This window comes from Mytilus galloprovincialis, chromosome 14, assembly GCF_965363235.1.
Source record: "Mytilus galloprovincialis chromosome 14, xbMytGall1.hap1.1, whole genome shotgun sequence".
Lineage (NCBI taxonomy): Eukaryota > Metazoa > Mollusca > Bivalvia > Mytilida > Mytilidae > Mytilus > Mytilus galloprovincialis.
Window position 1 is genome coordinate 51,421,959 of NC_134851.1, and position 20,401 is coordinate 51,442,359.

The 20,401-nt window shown below is 32.2% G+C and overlaps 1 protein-coding gene across 2 annotated transcripts in view; it reads left to right on the plus strand.

Annotated features, from left to right (window-relative positions):
• The first annotated feature begins 5,104 nt into the window (after nt 1-5,104).
• LOC143058569 (A disintegrin and metalloproteinase with thrombospondin motifs adt-1-like) overlaps nt 5,105-20,401 on the plus strand; it is a 28,773-nt gene continuing 13,476 nt past the window's right edge. For both annotated transcript variants that reach the window (XM_076232057.1, XM_076232058.1), the window contains exons 1-10: nt 5,105-5,325; nt 5,646-5,824; nt 7,923-8,000; nt 8,276-8,393; nt 11,361-11,526; nt 12,756-12,831; nt 14,539-14,616; nt 15,338-15,489; nt 16,328-16,362; nt 18,771-18,876. In XM_076232057.1, the coding sequence (XP_076088172.1) occupies nt 5,229-5,325; nt 5,646-5,824; nt 7,923-8,000; nt 8,276-8,393; nt 11,361-11,526; nt 12,756-12,831; nt 14,539-14,616; nt 15,338-15,489; nt 16,328-16,362; nt 18,771-18,876 (1,085 nt within the window). In that variant the 5' untranslated portion in view covers nt 5,105-5,228. The remainder of the gene's footprint in view (nt 5,326-5,645; nt 5,825-7,922; nt 8,001-8,275; nt 8,394-11,360; nt 11,527-12,755; nt 12,832-14,538; nt 14,617-15,337; nt 15,490-16,327; nt 16,363-18,770; nt 18,877-20,401) is intronic.

Below are 20,401 nucleotides of genomic sequence, written 5' to 3' on the forward strand. Positions count from 1 at the left end.
CCAAAAACTGGAAACAAACTTTTTTTTCCAAAAAAAACCATAGCCCCCCCCAGAAAATCAAATGGTTGCTGCCTAACGACAAAAACCTTCATTCGAATGTCAAGGTCGCAAAATCGCATTCAATACAATCCCTTGAATGTACAGGACCTAGTAATAAGCCTGGTAAACGCACGAATTCCTCTAAAGGGACACCACTCGCGTCACTAAAAGCAAAATCTTTGACTTCTATAGAAAAATCTATAGATAAAGAAAATTTCATTCCGAAATCAACAGGACATGAAGTTCATGGTGTGGAAATCAGTAGCATTCACAAACCTATTCCGATAGAAAGACCTATTGCCAATATCAATCTGCCTTTAAGCAAGCAACCTTTACTCCGAGGAGGAAGCAGTATTGCCAAATCTGACTTTGAATTTTAGTGAAAAGGAACCAGTAGTCTTATCTGGACATCGTCACAGAGTAACACCTTTTCTTGGACATTACTACGACAAAATCAAACATAGAGGACACCACTATACAGATAGAGCGACTAGATCTGCAGGATTGAACGTCATGACAAAACGCCTAATTTCGTCTGATACTCACAAAGATGTGTCATATCGCCAAATCGGAAGACAACCAACTACTAACTCTTGTTATACTTCGATCTATCTGCGATCGTCATCGCCGTCTAACTACGTTTGAGAAAACAGTTCCCATTATCGATACAGCAGTAATAGAACATTCTACAGAACACAACAATGTCGTCCGAGACACCCTTCTTCTAAAGGACAAGAAACTGTGCCTACCCAGTTTCACGTGGAACGTACTTATTAGGAACCTTTATAGTGAAAAATCGTAGAGATCTGATATTTCTCACACGAAATATTGGACATTTCACCTGTATATATTCATTTTATATTGGGATTAATTCATTTGTGTAAATTTTGTATTCATATTCGAAAAATTTATGGAAAAGTGATATCAGATAGACATCAGACGGGGAGTATTCTGTTACACCGTTCCGTAGTTTATATAGTTTGTTTGATTATATTCTTAATCTATTTATGTGTTCCAGTCTAGGAGGATTATTCATCTTTAACGTTAAAACATCGTACCGTCGCTACCTTTCCCTTTACCTTTCTCACACGGATTCGTTACATGAAAACTGCAAGGTCATAACGATCACGAGGAACATTTCATTTCAAACGTCATCTAGGACACAATTCGTGGCTAACCACAGAGTGAGTTAACTTTACAACATTGTTTTTGAAGCCTTCAAATTACTCTATACATATTTGAACATTCTCTCTGTGAAACACTTGAAATTTAACTGCTCTTGAAAGTACAACATTTTCTCGGATTCAACGGACTGTGCTATCTATTACCTTTGACATTTCGTTTTAATAACATTAATTGAACACATTGTAAAATTGTATTTTATTTGTTTTTCAGCTTTTTACCATTTGTTAGATTGACTCTTGATTAAAGTATCAGCACCTGATAGTCTTTTCTGCTTGAGCCCAATCGTCGGTTATACTTAATGGTCAGGCCATTACAACAATTTAGCGGAACTCAATGAACACGTCCCACACACTCAAAGCGGCCACTCTACCACGAGAGCACGGAAGCGGTTTGTGGTAATCATGCAGATATAAGGTTTAATTCCTTTTTTTTTTTTGCTTTTTCACCATAATAGAGAAGCAAATATTTTAGAATTCTCCGAATTCATTGATTTTTGAATTCGACAAACATAAAGAAAATTCATTTTAGAAATTTTAAAACTTTGAAGATTAAAACTAATAATAAAGATGTTTTGTCCTTAAATTCTTGCATGTTTGTCCCTTTTACAGGAATATACACCGTTGAAAGTTAATTAGTTTAAAATGATATTATAAGTATTACACATTATTTTTTATTGTTATTTGTACTTTCTGAAATGACAATGCATTTACTAACAAAACCGATGCACTGATACACTAAGTATAAACATTGAACGTTAAATAACTGATGATTAATTGCAATACAGATAACGGAAAAGATCAAGTTAATAATTCCGTGTTTTTACCTAAGGACACCTGTTAAAGCGAGATAATATATTTAAGTGAGAAAACAGTAATATCTACATTTCTCCAGGTGTTTTACTTTTCTGAGGTAAAAGGGGGAAACTACTTTATTTTACGTACATTAAAAATGTGAACATTTGCATCAAATAAGATTGTTTAAATTGATTTCACTTTAAAAGTCAAGTTCTTGAATATTTATTTTGGAATACAGAACGGAGAAGAAAAAAAAAATAAAAACGAATAATGCTAAATTATGTTTCTATTTGCAAAACTGTTTTAAAAAAGCTAAGCAGCAAACAAACATTAGATATTCCATTGACATAAACAAGACAACGTCATTTATATTGTAGATATCGTGTTCTTCTTTTTGGTCTCTAGTTATAGCCTCCGAGAACTCAGATCTCACGGCAACCAAACAATGTATTCAAACCCTAAACTGTAGTGTTAAATTTTACATTATTAAATTGTTCAAAGCACGAGAGAAACTTGTTACATCTAAAAGCTTACAATCTCGTCAAATTGTTCCCATCCCCATCCCATTTGTGTCTAGCAATGGTTGTGGCGAAAAGAAAATGAAATACTCCGTGACAATTCCAAAACAAATGTTGAACGTTAAACGATAATTTGTGTTATTCCATATTGCTAAAACTTCAGTATGTATTTCTATATGGATAGGATTTTGAATAACTAAGCATATTCACCTGCGCAAAAGTATATTCACCGCGCAAAACGTCGTTTATAATTTTGGTAAAAATACGTCTGATGTACAATTGGTTTTGGTAAATAATTTCAATGACACATTTCTCTAGAAATATGGAATAAAACAATTACTGTCTTTCGTTTCGGTAAATATGTGGTTTAATTGACTTTTGAAAAAAACTGATATTCACTTCTGCCGTTGGCCTCAGTGAATATCAGTTTTTCGAAAGTCAATAAAACCACTTACTCATCAGAAGAAAGTAATTGTTTATCACAGAATTCAAGGTAACACTCAATACAAATGCATAAATATGGTACAAAGAAATGAAGCCAGTTTCCTCCAGTATGTGTCCATCTCACAGGGTCTTAATGTAAATGTTGTCAAATCTTACTAAATTAATTACCAGAGAGTCTATATCATATACCTAGAAAAGAGTATCAAAATGTTATACATATTCCAATTAAATCAAAAAGTTATCCAATGCTTCTGTGCAAAACATACTAAGACAAAATTGCAAATTTTGCATGTTTTTGTCAAATTTTCCATTGAAGGACATCACTAACCAAAATGAAGTAATTTGTGTCTGAAAGGAAAAAAAACATAAGAAAAGAGATAATTGTGGTGTGATTGTAAATGAGACTATTCACAAGAGACCAAAAGGGCGAGCATGAAAACAATTATAGGACAATTTACGGCCTTCAAAAATTAACAAAACCCATATCGTGTAGTAATAAATTTAAAAAGCCTCGGCATAACGAAATCTTAAACATTTTAAAAGAGAAAACAATCGATCGTATTTTTGCCAACAACAACAAATGATAAACAAACAAGAATGTGTCCAAAGTACACGGATGCCCCACTCGCACTATCCTTTTCCATGTTCCATGGACCGTGAAATTGGATAAAAAATATAATTAGGCATTAAAATTAGAAAGATAATATCATAGAGAACATGTGTACTAAGTTTCAAGTTGATTGGACTTCAACTTCATCAAAAACTACCTTGACCAAAAACTTAAACCTGAAGCGGGACAAACGGACGAACGGACGCACAGACCAGAAAACATAATGCCCCTCTACTATCGTAGGTGGGGCATAAAAAGACAGACAGAAACCTCTAGCTGACTTAGTGTAGCCAAATACAGAATGTACCACAGAATTTATAAGACGTTTTTCAATATTCTTAGTATACATGTTCCAAGTAAAAGTGTCTGTAAACAGTGCAATGGTTGTCCTTGGTTTGTTTGTCATATTATTTTTTGTTTGTTTCGTATTATAGAAGAAGTCAGGCCGTTGTTTTCCCTTTTTAGTTGGTTGACTTTATGGTGTGCCTGGACCTTTTATAGCTTACTTAATGGTATGCGTTGTACTCATGTTTAGATACCATATTGTAACCTGCGGTTGTTCACATTGTGTCTTTTGATCTTTGTTTTCATTGGCGTAATGCCACATCTCCAGATTTTCATAAAAATAATACAAACACGAAGGCACACACAGGACACATCACGACATTTGTTACATAACTTGACGTATGAATTTGTCAAATGATATATTGAAATGTCTTTGAAAAAAAACAGAAGAAGAAAAAGTTATGCTGTGCACATAAGTTTTAACCACTAGAGTTCAATTGATTTTCGAATTCATCAAACATAGACAATCATAATATGAAAGCAATGCCACATTCTGAAAGTTCTGACTTAACTGACTGTTATTGGTGTATTTTCACTAAATCCATTGGATGTTGGATTGCTATTTAGTCTCAGATATAATTTTTCTTTGTGTTAGGGTTTTTGTGTTTTGTATTGAACTGATAAGTTCAGTCTTTTCCAACTGATTTGCAATTTTTTCTGATGTTGTACTGCTACACCACAGTCCTGGGATAGAGGAAATCAAGCAGTTTAACTTCACTACATATTGTTTGTGTCTGACCAAAATAAGGAGCTTTTTATTCAAAAGAAGGAAGCCAGCCTTTATACATTCTCATACTGGACAATGTATTTCGATGTAGTGTTATTCCTAAGTTCAGCAAACCATTAGATTTTGGTTTTAAAACATAAACGATTTTTGAAATGTTGAAATGTGCACACCAGGTAAAACTTGTTTTAATTGCCTTTGTATTATATTAATGTAATCAGTCAAAATGACGAATAAAACAGAAAATCTCTTGACACACTTTAAATATGTATAAATTTTTAATTGATGGGTTTTATGAGAATTATTTTGCACGTATTACAAATAAATATATTTATGCAGATGTATTTGATGACACCTACATGTGCCCCCAATATACACTAAACAGACAATTTATTGCCTTGTTCTCCGGGCAATAATCGTCCTATTGCTTTGTACTACCTTTACATCTTGATTAGTTCGAATATAATCCTCATCCAAGACGGTCCGGACTATTTATTGCTTCCGAACCGAACAGCTGCATATTGCAGAAGTATATATGCAGGGACGGATCTCGGACAATATCCGGAATCATGGATTGGATGTATCCACTACCAGTCGGAGTTTATTTTTTATATGTTATTCAGTTATTTTCACGTCAAAGTAATGCAGAAATTCCTACAAACTATGGTAAGTACTGTACCTGTTAATAAAATACATGTTTAAAGCATATTTATAGATTTTATTTTTTTCTTCTTACTATAAAGAAAAAAGAAATAATCAACCATAGAATAAAGAATAAAATGTAATGTAAGATTGACCTCTGATTTGTCATTTGTATGTATAAAAAAACTTGGAAACACTGTTTTCTTTGTGATTTATACCTATTTTTTATTATTGTTTTTATTTGCAATCCATGTCATTTGTATTATAAAACAACAGTTTTGTGGTTAAAGAACACTGTCGACGGTAATATTTACAGCATTACTATATTTCAGTTTATTTTTTAGGTGCTGAACAGACACAAAATTCTAATGAGGAAACATTTCCGAGGGAAATAAGTTTCGATATACGCCAAAGTGATGTTATAGAAACTTTAGATCTCAAGAGAAATCCAAATATTGATATAAATGTGCCAATGTGCTCTCTAGAAACTGGTAATGTGATATGTGAACTTGGTACCAGTAAAGTAAGTGTTACTTATTAATCTGATTGGTTGTAAAGTATGATACGTAAGTTGGTACGTTTGAAAACTTTTATAATTAGTGTTACAGTTTGTTTTTTAACTGTATTTTAAATAATTATTCATAACATCGACTTTGTAAAAACTCATGGCTTCAAGTTTTAAGTTATTTGAAGTCTTGCACAGATTTCACTACAGTAAGATTTGTCTATTTTTTTCCATTAATCTTTAAAACTGACAAATCCAATAAAAGAGTTCTTAACAATAATGTTTTCCATAATTAATGAACACGCAAACAATCATACTAGTCATCTTTTGAAAATGAGCAGTAAAATTATGACCGTAACATGCATCCATTTATTACAAAATGCATAGTAAGCATAGACTTTTCTTAAATTGTTCTAAAAAAGTGGAAAATGAAAATCAAACATCTGTTTTTAGATTTGTGAGGATGCGAAACTAAGCATATATAAGTACTACTCATTGCAGAATATTGTACCGTTTGATGGTCAGATATCGGTTCAAACACATTTTTATATGATTCAACATTGATTAAAAATTAAAGATAAGGAACTATTTTATTAATAAGGATATAACTACATTAACACAGAATAGGAAACTTCTGTATGTCTCTTAAATAAAAGTCCACATACAGGTGCAGTTTGGGTACCCTTCGGTTACATTTTAAAAACTGAAAGATTCACATTTGTTAAACTGAAACATCTTAAGTCAGTGACAAACATTTGCCAATCAATTTTGAAACTCAGTAACAGTCAACAGGGAAAACGGTACTATTACATTTGCCTTGCATTAGGTTGGCCATTTGTGTACCCAGGCAGATGAAGAAGTCAAATTAGGAGTGGTATGATTGGATGTAAGGGTACAATATATTTTTTATTCATCTATGAATAACTGCAATGTGTTTATTTACAATATAAATTTTAAAACCTATTGAAATATTGTCTAGAGAATTAATCGAAAAGACTATCAAAATTTCATAAATTTGGTGTAAAATGACCACTGAAAACAGATATTAATATATAAATTATACCTCAAGCTTACAACAATGTACATTTTGTACTAGCATTACTGATTACCTAGTGGACTTATAAAAATAACTCAAAGTCATAAACTATACGTTTGAAGACTATACTTTGTCATGATTTTACTGTTTTAGATTATACGTTTTAATGGTCCTTCGTGTAATGTGTACTCTTGCAAAGCCTTGGGTGTAAAAATCATTCAATTTATACTCCAGTAACAAGCTAAACATTTTGGATTTATCATTTTAATTTGTAGCTATGTATTATATAATTGTATATTAATAGGAATTGTTGTATTATAATTAATTTAGTATCATGACATGACAATAAACAAGAATAATATGTAGAAAACATTTAAGATCAGCAAAATATTGTAAAAAAAGGGACAAGTTCTTTTAAATTCTTGAAAAATTTGTTTATTATTATTCACTGTTTCAAATTAGAATTTTATTATTCAATTTTATTTTGAAAGCTGTCTTTTAAATACTCTTAAAACATTTGTAATAGCTATATCTCCGCAAAGCACGCAATTATAGGAGTAAGAGACAACGCGTGCCTTTCACTCGAAATCAGGTCAATGTGTTTTAGGAAGGTAACTAGAGACGGACTATTATTCTTGATATACTAGTAACATGTTTAAAACATCTCAGTAATTGTATAAGTTAAATAAAAGATCTAGTCTAAGAATTCATGTCCAATGTTCTTGTCCTCATTTTAAGCGAATAGTTCATCTATCATGCACATTTTCGCTTATGTACAGCATTTATAACTGTTCAAAATAATTTTGTTCAGAAGAGCAGAATTGAATTTTATGCTTTTGTGCATAATAGTTAGCTATTACAGCATCCTTAATAAGTTTTCTAAGTTACATGTTTTTATACTTTTATCTTTTATATATATCATTTAAATATGCTTTTGCAGTCTCTGCTAAACATGACAAATAAATTCTGAAAATCAGAAAAATGCTTCATAAGATTAAAGATATGAATACTATAAATTCCATTTGATGTTGATATGCATAGACTTCAAGCAGTAATGACTTATGCTTTACTTTCATTTAGGATGTTGCGTTTTACCAATCAAAAGATCAAACTGGAGCTTTTTCTTTAAAAATAAGTAAAGATAATCATACAGAATTGGTAAGTTTGTCAAAACTACTTTTTATTAAATTTTTACTTCGTTGCAGTCGGTTGTTCGGCATTGTTTAACGGTTGTTTTGCGATTCTCAAAATACCTTGTTAATCTACATAAATGTTTTATTGAAATAAGAAGGTGAATTTTCCTGATCTTACTATTTGTTAAATAAAAATAAATGATACAACACATACAAAAATCTGCACCACATTTAATCGAAACCCTCAAATTACTTGCTTGCCTCTTGTCTTCTGTATTGAAAACATTTTTGTGCTTTCAGGATGGTTATCTGGTAACAAATAATACAGCATATGTATTGGAGCCATCAGGAAAACTAGCCAATACATTCAAAAATAATTCTCATTATTTACGTAAGAGAAGTGCTGGCATTACTTCAAGTAAGTGAGCATTATTGATAAGTTTAATATTATAAATATTTTTTATATTTATTTAAAAAGAGTTCTTTATTGGAAAGTTCATAGTTACTTAAAAATGAAAAAAAAATTATACCACAAACGGTTTTTATACTAATAAATAATTTACGTTAAATTTGTTAATTTTGTTTGCGTCTTGAATGTAAATCACATCATAGTTACATTATCAAATGATACGAATTGTCAAATAAGTTGTAATTAATTCTGTACATACTGCTTAAGGAAAATGATTGTTGTGGGAGTTATACAACAGTAATGAATGGTCTATATTAGTATCACAAGTATTCTTGTTGACATATTTACGATTTGTTGGTCCTATTTCCTGTTGTATTGAAAGTTAATAAACCTAAATGACAAACAAGGAAATAAGTGTAACTTTTATGAGAAAATTTAAATATTGGTTTTACTATACCTTTTTCAAGGTAAATATATTTGTCGCTAAAATTTTAAGTACCAAATGATGTAAAAAGCGTTTTTACTCTATAATCTTCTGATGAAAGATAACAAGACATATTTATAACATATTTAACTTCGTAAAAAATTGAAAGTAAAAACGCCTCTCTCAGCTTTTTTCATTATTATATATCAATGAAATGCAACGGTAGCTAGGCATTGGAGTCTCAACTTGTGTGTTATTATAAAGAAGATATTGAAAAGAAATTAAATTTTATGATCACTACATACATCCTTTTCTCTTAGTAAACAAGAGACTTGCAACTCTCCGATATCATGTTATTCTAGCGGTCTATAGATATCAGTAATTACAATTAAATGCTGCAATAAAATTCAGAAAACTTAAAAAGTATGAGCATTTCTGGTGGAGGTCTTTTATCCATATATATCAACGGATGTTAGTTATTATTTTGATATATATGTGCTTTAGAATTCCTTTTCTCAATATCCCCTGCATTTTTTTATTTATATGATCAGTTGATATCTAGATATCTAATGATATTATAAAATTAGGAAGTCTTAAAACTATGCTTTAAAGATATTCCAACAATATATTGTCTTCAAACTATGCCGTATAGCTATTCCAACAATATTAGCTAATCCTGAAAGCAATGCTTTAAAGATATTCAAACAAATTTAGGTCTTAAAACTTTGCTGTATAGTTATTCCAATAATATAAGCTACTCATAAAACTATGCTAGACAGCTATTCCAACAATATCAGCTGTCTTAAACCTATGCTTTAAAGAAGTTCCAATAAGTGATTGTAGTCTTAAAACTATGCTGAATAGCTATTGCAACAGTATAAACTACGTTTTGAAACTACAGTGTAGCTATTCCAATAATATAAGCTTGATATATCAAAACTATGCTGTATAGCTATTTCAATAATATAAGGTAGTCTTAAAACTATGCTTGAAGATATTCCAACAATATAAAGTAGTATTAAAACTGTGTTGTCGCGATATTCTAACAATACAAAGAATTCTTAAAACTAAGCTTCAAAGATATTCCAACAATAATAAGTAGTCTTAAAACTATGTTTTAAAGATTTTTTCAGCTATATAAGGTAGTCTGGAAGCTATTCTTTAAACTTATTCCACATTATAATGTAGTCTTAAACAATGCTCTAAATAAACTCACCATAGATACCTGAATCAAATTTTGTATTTACACCAGACGAGCTTATCAGTGACGCTCGAAATCAAAAAAAGTTAAAAAGACAAAATAAACTGCGAAGATAAAGCATTGTAGTCTTAAAATTATGCTTCAAGGATATCCTAACAATTCAAGGTAGTTTCAAAACTATGCTTGAAGATATTCCAGCAATAGAAAGTAGTATTAAAACTATGCTGTCAAGATATTCTAACAATATAAGGTAGTCTTAAACAATGCTTTAAATATATTCTAACAATATAAGGTAGTTTTAAAGCTTTGCTAGAAGATATTGAAACAATATGAGTTTTAAAACTTTGCTTGAAGATATTCCAACAATATAAAGTAATATTGAAACCATTTTTTAAAGATGTTTCATCTATATAAGGTAGTATCAAAACTATGCTTTTGAGATGTTCTAACACTACTTGCGAGTCTTAAACATATTCTTTAAAGATGGCCTAACAATAAGATAGTTTTTAAACTATGCTTTAAAGATGGCATAACAATAAGGTAGTTTTTAAACTATGCTTTAAAGATATTCAAACAATATGAGGGAGTCTTAAGATTATGCCGTTTAGCCATTCCAAAAATATTAGCTAAATCTTAAAACTAAGCTTTAAAGATATTTCAATAATTGGAGGTAGTCTTAAAACCATGCTGTATAGCTATTCAAATAGTTTTAGCTAGTTTTAAAACTATGCTGACATTTTAGTAAATAGATATAGGAAGATGTGGTGTGAGTGCCAATGAGACAACTCTCCATCCAAATAACAATTCAAAAAAATAAACCATTATAGGTCAATGTACGGCCTTCAACACGGAGCCTTGGCTCACACTGAACAACAAGCTATAAAGGGCCCCAAAATTACTAGTGTAAAACCATTCAAACGGGAAAACCAACGGTCTAATCTATATAAAAAAACGAGAAACGATGTAAAACATGACCTTTGTTAATTAAAAGTTAGTGTGAAACAAGTTCATGGGACATTGACCTGCCTCTTACGTTTATTTATACATAATAGTAAATACAATTGTACCGAGACAATTGTAGTGAGACAATTTAGAGAACCCAATCCAACACACTTTGAATAAAGTTCATTTGCTTTTTTGTTTCACCAATACACAAATACAAGATATTTCTCTGTGAATTTTCAGACAAAAAAGTAAAAAAGAAGTTTTTATTATTTAATTATAATCTAGTTTCGTGCATGTCTTTTTAAAACATGTTCTGTTATTTACAACTTTAAGTATGTACAACGTATATGACAATACTGCACGTATTAGACATTTATAATTACAATGTTATAAATGACTATTTCAGATCGCCACCGGTCGTTCTTCACACAGTATCTAGGACATAACATGGTCCATTTATCGAGACGCCAAGTTGATCCGCGCGATAACTATATCACAGACAGTGACTTTGACATGCCATCAACCTTTACTGTAGAAGTCCTTATACTCATTGATCATAGTTTATACAAAAAGTAAGTAATATGTCCTCTTTAGTGATCTGATTACAATTATTTATTTTGTTTGTATTATTAAAAATGTTGATAAAGGAAAACTATTGTTTCCTGATTATTTATCATCACAATAGTTCACGATAGGTTACTGCAGTGTTTGTGTTACAGACCGTTTTAAAATACCATTGCAAGTTTATCATCGGATAATAGATCGTAATCCTTCCGTCGTAATCGTCTGTAGTTCTGTTACTCTACAAAAATGTTCATCTCTGAAACTAAAGCACAAATTCAACCAAACTTAGCCATAACCATCATTAGAGTATTTAGTTTAAAAATGTGCCCGATGATCTCGCCTGCCAACCAACACGATCAACATGGCTAGAAATAGAACATAGGGGTAAAATGCCAGTGTTGCGTTTTATCTTTAAAACCACTATACATCGAAAAAAAAACTGACAGTGGCATATAGTTTCAAAATGATGAGATATGCAGACCTACATTCTCTTTACATCATAACTGTCAGACGACTTCTATACTTATTGCCTTTGATCACTCAAGTATTTGCAGGTGTCATTTGTGGTAAACATTTAGTACACTTCCTGTTCCCATCTTGCATTGTACGAAGAAAATTGTCTTTAAATGAAACAAATATTGAGGGAAATCTAAAAAAAAATATACCTTTATACCTTCAACAAGTTTTTCCAAAAAATATACTATAGCAACGTGAACGCCAATGTGGAATCAAAGCAGATACAAATACGGAAAACAAAACATAATGGGTTTATGGATGGAGTTTCGTTTTACGTCCAGTCACACACATTACATATATATCAAGACGAGAACAGTCATACCAATGTGATATGCATATGAATCATGCTTTGTACTAGATTGACACACACACATGGGATTTTAACATTCAATAGGAAAGCATTTTATTCTTATGGACACTTTATTCCGAATCAAGTCGAACCCACTAGTATTTGCTTCTTTCCTAAATGCAACGAGTTTAGCAGCGAATCGAAGTAGCAATTACAAATTTTTATGTTTTGTTTTAAACCCGTGGTTGAAACCCACGAATTCCCGCAATCGACGAAAGCAAGTTACCAAAGTATCACCGAGGCGGTTGTACAATGTATACAATAATACCACTATATGTTGTTAAATTCTCTGTAAAGACTAAAAACATGACCCCGTGTGTTGTAATAATCAATTTGCAATGTGTACATTTAAAATTGATTCATTTTTTACAGATTCTACAAAAAGCATGGTAACGATGACGATACTATGACGAAATTAAGATATTATTTTACGCATGTTGTTAATGGAGTAAGTAAACTTATACATTATACATTGTATATTATCTTAAACGAAAATGTATCATTGAACCATAAATCATAGAAAAATCTATTTACTATAGTGTTTACAATGCTGAAACAAAAGATTGCATTTCAGAATGGAGTTATGAATGGTAAATGCGATATAGCCAAAAATGTTTTCATTATTCGTATAACGTATATTTGAGATCAAACACCTATACAAACATGTTTTTCGAAAAAAAAAATATTTGAAATTCATGAAATTTAGAATTTTAAGGACAATTTCAAAATTAAGTCAAATGTACTAGAATGTCCTAATTAGTTTTATAGTTCAAAATAAAAATACAGAATATTTCGAATATGAGTTAACGCAAATAAAATAAAAAGTATATGGTCTTATTCATAGACAATAATTCTTTTGGACATCTAATAATTTTAAAAACTCATCAAACAAGGATTGACAATATGTATTTGCGCCAGATGCGCGTTTCGTCTACAAAAAATAGCCTTTAAGATGGTATGGGTGTCTTTCTCCATCTTGGATTGTAAAAACCAGAGAATCTAAGGTCCAGATGTTCTATCAAGTTAGCAAAATTTGATTCAGGAATGCAGATATCTAATGTGAATTTTCATTTAAAAGAACCAATTTATAAGAATATAACTTATAAAAACTAATATTTTTACAAGTATGGATTATTTTTGGTTGTTTTTCAATGTTCTTAAATTGGCATTTTTAGGGGAGGTAACTCTAAAATAGTGCATTTTCTGAAGGAATCTACATGAAATTTTCCTATTTTGTATTTTAGCCGGAAAAAAATACGGTGACCCTATCTTTTCTTTTGATATTCTCAAAGCATTGTGTGAAAGCTGTCTTTTCCTAATTTATTTTACAATTCTATCATTTAGTTTAGTTTCTAATCACAAAGTTGTATTTTTTCCTGTATAATTCATACAAAATGAATCCTTTTTCAAAAACCCGTAGCTTGAGAAAAAGCACGGTGACCTTTCATTTTTATTATATTTTTTACCATATATCAATAAATACTACGTTTTGGCAAAGTATGAACAAATTCTATCATTTCTATTTTAGACTCCCATACCACCTGAACCATAAACTTGTATATTCTACGAGTTTTGTAGCATCGATTTCATGATTTGTGTCAAATTGTATTCGTATCAACGTCTCTGTAACGTTTAAGATCAGAGGCGGATTTAGAGGGGGGCCCAGGGGGCCCGGCCCCCCCTTTTTGGGAAAAAATTTGGTTGCTTATATAGGGAATCATTGAAGCAATGACTGGAGCGGGCCCCCTCTTAGGTCAGTCAGTGGGCCCCCACTTATGAAAATTTCTGGATCCGCCACTGAAGATGCAGAACAACATTGTCGGTATCCGTCCGTCTGCTTTATATTTATACTTATTCTAACAATGAGTTTTTATTACTAACCATGTGAAATAAAATTTGCTACATTTGTTGTCAAGTCTGATAAAAAGACAACTCTTCACAATAGACAAATTGACACCGAAATTAAATAGAGGTCACCAAAGCGATTTATTGGCCCCCGAAATTGCAAACATGGTAAAATTATAGAAACTTTTTTTAATGAACAGGTTAATATAATCTAAACACTTAAGTACAGAAAGGTTAAAGGAATAACCAAGTATCATATAAATATATAGGGGGAAAAGATCCTTAAATGTATTTTTTTTGTTTTTTGTAGATAGATTTACGTTTTTCATCAATTAATAATACTGATTTTCATATAAAAGTTAAACTGGCGGGATTTTTTGTTGCAAAGGTGAGTATATTGTTATTTATAGTCCACCTCGTTTGTCTTCCAAACCTCATATATAAAATCAAGATCTTCAGTTTATTCCTGAAGACATATATGATTCCAAGATGTCGTAAGCTTTAAGAGTCTGCGGGTTACTCTACAGTTTATTCCTGAAGACATTATTTGATTCCAAGATGTCGTAAGCTTTAAGAGTCTGCGGGTTACTCTACAGTTTATTCCCGAAGACATTATTTGATTCCAAGATGTCGTAAGCTTTAAGAGTCTGCGGGTTACTCTACAGTTTATTCCTGAAGACATTATTTGATTCCAAGATGTCGTAAACTTTAAGAGTCTGTGGGTTACTGTATGCTACTGCTAGGTTTGTTTTTTTTGTATAATGTTTGTATTTGGTGAAGGTATTCAATAAATTCAGTTGTTTTTCTATGTTTACTGGCTCACTACTCAGCAAGTGGAAGTTTGGGCAAGATGCCAGTCAAAATTTACTGTTTATTGTTCAAAAACATTTATTTTTAAAAGTAAAAAAAGCAATCGAGACAAATGAATGTTTCTTTAAGTCTTATTTACATATACACACAACAATTCAATACTGACATTACAACATTGGTACTAATCGCTTTTTATTTAACTATGATCTTGTATATTTAATTCTGCACAGCTAATCACAAAGAGGTAATCATACGAAAAGTAAAGTTATAAATCTAATAAAGATATTATATACTTTCAGGATCCAACAGATATGCCTTTTGTATTAACTTATTCGCAGGGACAGGATAAGCGATCAAAAGTGGATGGAAGTACGACATTGTTAGGATTGACAAACTTTCTAAAAAAATCAACAAATTTACCAAAACACGACCACGCCATGTTCTTTACAGAGTAAGTTCAACCAAATACGTTTGAACAATGTACTCACCTTTTACAACATATTTATTTAAAGCTTTTATACAACGAAATTGATGAAAGTTCGTTGAACAAATCTTCAAATACATATTGTATTACCGATGTTATTTCAACTGATCGGGCAGAGCTCATGTTTAAATTTGCAGAAGGACAGTCTATGGGACACAACTCATGAATGAACAGTTCAGTTATTCGTCCTATATTATATACTTAGTTCATTTGTGTATACGTTTGGTGACACTAATAGGTGATTCGAAATCAATTATAATTATAAAGGTCATCATCCTTATCACAAATATCTTGACTGTCCTTATGCAAATTAAAACTCCTTATGCAAATTAAAACGTTAGCTCCGCCCGATCAGTTGAAATAACATTGGTAATAAACAGGACAGAAAAACTTAACAAGTCGTTCAATAGAAAAAGCAATTCCGTTTTAAAATACCATTGCATAAAAACAGAGTTATTGCTCTTTGTTCACTATAACAAGACTGTGGTCGGAATTGTAGCGGAGGTTATCGAGGCAGTCGTGGTGTTTCCGTGTGTAACATGGCCGGGTAAGGAAAGTGACAAACCCTCGTTTCTCAAATTTTATATTATCCAGTAGTAATATTTATGCCTAAATTCCTCAATTGTTGTCGAAATCATCATGTCTTAGGTGCAGACCGCGAAGAGGACATCAAAATGTATTTTGACGAGCTCAGTATACAATACAGAAAATTTTATTCGTACCGGATTATCCAGAAACTATTCTGCGCAGATAAAGAAAAAATATAAAAGTCTAAATATTGTTGTTATTTTTATATTTTATTCAGACACGATGCTACAAATGGTAGAGGATACATATTAGGTATGTTACCAATAATATATTTCCTTTTAGAATAAAGTGTCTGTTGACTGTTATTCAAGTTATTGTATGATTTATAAAGACATGTTTTCAAGTTATTTATTTAGTTAAACAAATTTATTTATAGTGGATTGGGAAACACGTTTTGCAACTTATATTAATTCCTTTCCACTTTGCGGGTGCGAGTGCTGCCTCATAGCGGCATTAGCCTACTCTTTTTCGAATTACGCAGGAAAGTTATTTATTTGTTTGTATATATATTTATATATCTGCTGTACTAACCATGCGCTGTTCTGTAAGTTCACTATCGATAAGAAGGTGACCTTTTTTCGAGAAAATTGAGTGCCAAACTTGGGTGCAATCAACGCCTTTGGTGACTTACCGAATAAGACTTATTACCGATTTGTACAAAAACGAACATCACAACGGGTGCCACGGATGTTTGTTGCAAAAGTACGAGACACCTAAGGTCAATTAACATCGCTGTTGTAAAAATAGGAGACACCTTAGGTCAATTGACATCTCTGTTGTAAAAATAGGATACAGCTTAGGTCAATTTACTTCTCTGTTGTAAAAATAGGAGACAGCTTCGGTCAATTTACATCGCTGTTGTAAAAATAGGATACAGCTTAGGTCAATTAACATCGCTGTTGTAAAAGTATGAGACACCTTAGGTCAATTGACATCTCTGTTGTAAAAGTAGGAAACAGCTTAGGTCAATTTACATCTCTGTTGTAAAAATAGGAGACAGCTTAGGTCAATTTACATCGCTGTTGTAAAAATAGGATACAGCTTAGGTCAATTAACATCGCTGTTGTAAAAGTATGAGACACCTTAGGTCAATTGACATCTCTGTTGTAAAAGTAAGAAACAGCTTAGGTCAATTTACATCTCTGTTGTAAAAATAGGAGACAGCTTAGGTCAATTTACATCGCTGTTGTAAAAGTAGGAGACACCTTAGGTCAATTGACATTTCTGTTGAAAAAGTAGGAGACAGCTTAGGTCAATTGACATCTCTGTTGTAAAGATAGGAGACAGCTTAGGTCAATTGGCATCTCTGTTGTAAAAATAGGAGACAGCTTAGGTCAATTAACATCTCTGTTGTAAAAGTATGAGCTCATCTGTTATCACCCAAGTTTTCGGGGTTCGTCATGCGCAGTCTTTAATTTTCTATGTTGTGTTTTGCTTACTATGATTTGTTTTATTTTTTATTTCTTAGTCATGATGTTGTCACTTTATTTTCGACTTTTATAAGTTTAAATTTCACTTTATTATCTTTCGAGACACTTCATTTGAATCACAAAATGAAATTGTTTTTATCGATGTAAGAGTAACGTGTTTAAAGTATAAAATCAGCATTATGGTCTACATACATGTAATCACTTTAATTGTACTGTTGTAAGGTGTTTATTAGGTCCTCATTACTCTATTTGCAGGAACGAGCTACTTAAGTGGGATATGCACTTCTATGTTTAGTATGTCCTCATTATTGTATTTGTAGGAACGAGCTACTTAAGTGGGATATGCACTTCTATGTTTAGTAGGTCCTCATTATTGTATTTGTAGGAACGAGCTACTTAAGTGGGATATGCACTTCTATGTTTAGTATCTCCTCATTATTGTATTTGTAGGAACGAGCTACTTGAGTGGGATTTGCACTTCTATGTTTAGTAGGTCCTCATTATTGTATTTGTAGGAACGAGCTACTAAAGTGGGATATGTACTTCTATGTTTAGTAGGTTCTCATTATTCTATTTGTAGGAACGAGCTACTTAAGTGGGATATGTACTTCTATGTTTAGTAAGTCCTCATTATTCTGTTTGTAGGAACGAGCTACTTAGGTGGGATATATACTTCTATGTTAAGTAGGTACTCATTATTCTATTTGTAGTAACAAGCTACTTAAGTGGGATATGTACTTCTATGTTTAGTAGGTCCTCATTATTCTATTTGTAGGAACGAGCTACTTAAGTGGGATATGCACTTCTATGTTTAGTAGGTCCTCATTATTCTATTTGTAGGAACGAGCTACTTAAGTGGGATATGCACTTCTATGTTTAGTGGGTCCTCATTATTCTATTCGTAGGAACGAGCTACTTAAGTGGGATATGCACTTCTATGTTTAGTATGTCCTCATTATTGTATTTGTAGGAACGAGCTACTTAAGTGGGATTTGCACTTCTATGTTTAGTAGGTCCTCATTATTGTATTTGTAGGAACGAGCTACTTAAGTGGGATTTGCACTTCTATGTTTAGTAGGTCCTCATTATTGTATTTGTAGGAACGAGCTACTTAGGTGGGATATGTACTTCTATGTTAAGTAGGTACTCATTATTCTATTTGTAGTAACGAGCTACTTAAGTGGGATATGTTCTTATATGCTTAGTAGGTTCTCATTATTCTATTTGTAGGAACGAGCTACTTAAGTGGGATATGTACTTCTATGAGTACGTCCGTTATTGTTGACCACGGATCATATAATTCAGGGGGAATCGCAGCGCACGAGCTTGGACACAAGTAAGTATAATATGGGTCAACTGACTTCCCCGTTTGTTGAAGAATTGATTAGTTATCTTAGGTGATACCACTGCTTGTTGAAGAATTACGGAGGCAGCTTAGGTCAACTGACATCCCCGTTTGTTGAAGACAGCTTAGGTCAGTTGACATGGCTGTTTGTTGTTAAAATAGGAGACAGCTTAGGTCAGTTGAAATCGCTGTTGAATAAATAGGTCACGGCTTAGGTCAATTGACATGACTGTTTGTTGTAAAAATAGGAGATAGCTTAGGTCAGTTGACGTTGTTGTTAAAGTAAGAGACAGCTTAGGTCAGTGGAAATCGCTGTTGAATAAATAGGTCACGGCTTAGGTCAATTGACATGACTGTTTGTTGTAAAAATAGGAGATAGCTTAGGTCAGTTGACGTTGTTGTTAAAGTAAGAGACAGCTTAGGTCAGTGGAAATCGCTGTTGAATAAATAGGTCACGGCTTAGGTCAATTGACATTGTTGTTCGTTGTAAAAAAGGAGACAGCTTATGTGAGTTAACGTTGTTGTAAAAGTAGGAGACAGCTTAGGTCAGTTGAAATCGCTGTTGAATAAATAGGTGATGGCTTAGGTCAATTTATATGGCTGTTTGTTGTAAAAAAGGAGACAGCTTATGTGAGTTGACGCGTTGTTGTAAAAGTAGGAGACAGCTAAGGTTAGTTGACATCGCTGTTCGTTGTAAAAAAAAATAGGAGACAGCTTAGGTCAGTTAACATTGCTGATGTACAAATAGGAGACAGCTTAGGGTAATTGACATCGCTATTTGTTATTGAAATAAGAGACACGTTAGGTCAATTGACATCGATGTTTGTTGTAAAAGTATGAGACACCTTAGGTCAATTTACATCTCTGTTGTAAAAATACGGGAACACTTAGGTAAATTGACATCTCTGTTGTAAAAGTATGAGACCTTAGGTCAGTCGACATTGCTGTTGTCGAAATAGGTGACGGCTTAGGTCAATTGACATGGCTGTTTATTGTAAAAATTAGGAGACAACTTCAGTCTGTTAACATTGCTGATGTAAAAATAGGAAACAGCTTTGGTCAATTTACATCGCTATGGTAGAAACAGGAGACGGCGTAGGTCAATTCACATCGCTGTTGTAGAAACAGAAGACAGTGAAGGTCAATTTACATCGCTGTTTTAAAAATGGGAGGCAGCATAGGTCAATTTACATCGCTGTTGAAAAAATAAGAGACAGCTTAGGTCAGTTGACATATCTGTTGTAAAAGGCTTAGGTCAATTTACATCGTTTTTTGTAAAAATAGAAGACAGCGTGAGTCAATTTACATCGCTTTTGTAGAAACAGGAGACAGCACAGGTTAATTGTCGTCGCTGATGTAGAAACAGGAGATATTGCAGGTCAAATTGTCATCGCTCTTGAAAAAAATAAGAGACAGCTTAGGTCAGTTGACATATCTGTTGTAAAAGGCTTAGGTCAATTTACATAGTTTTTTGTAAAAATAGAAGACAGCGTGAGTCAATTTACATCGCTTTTGT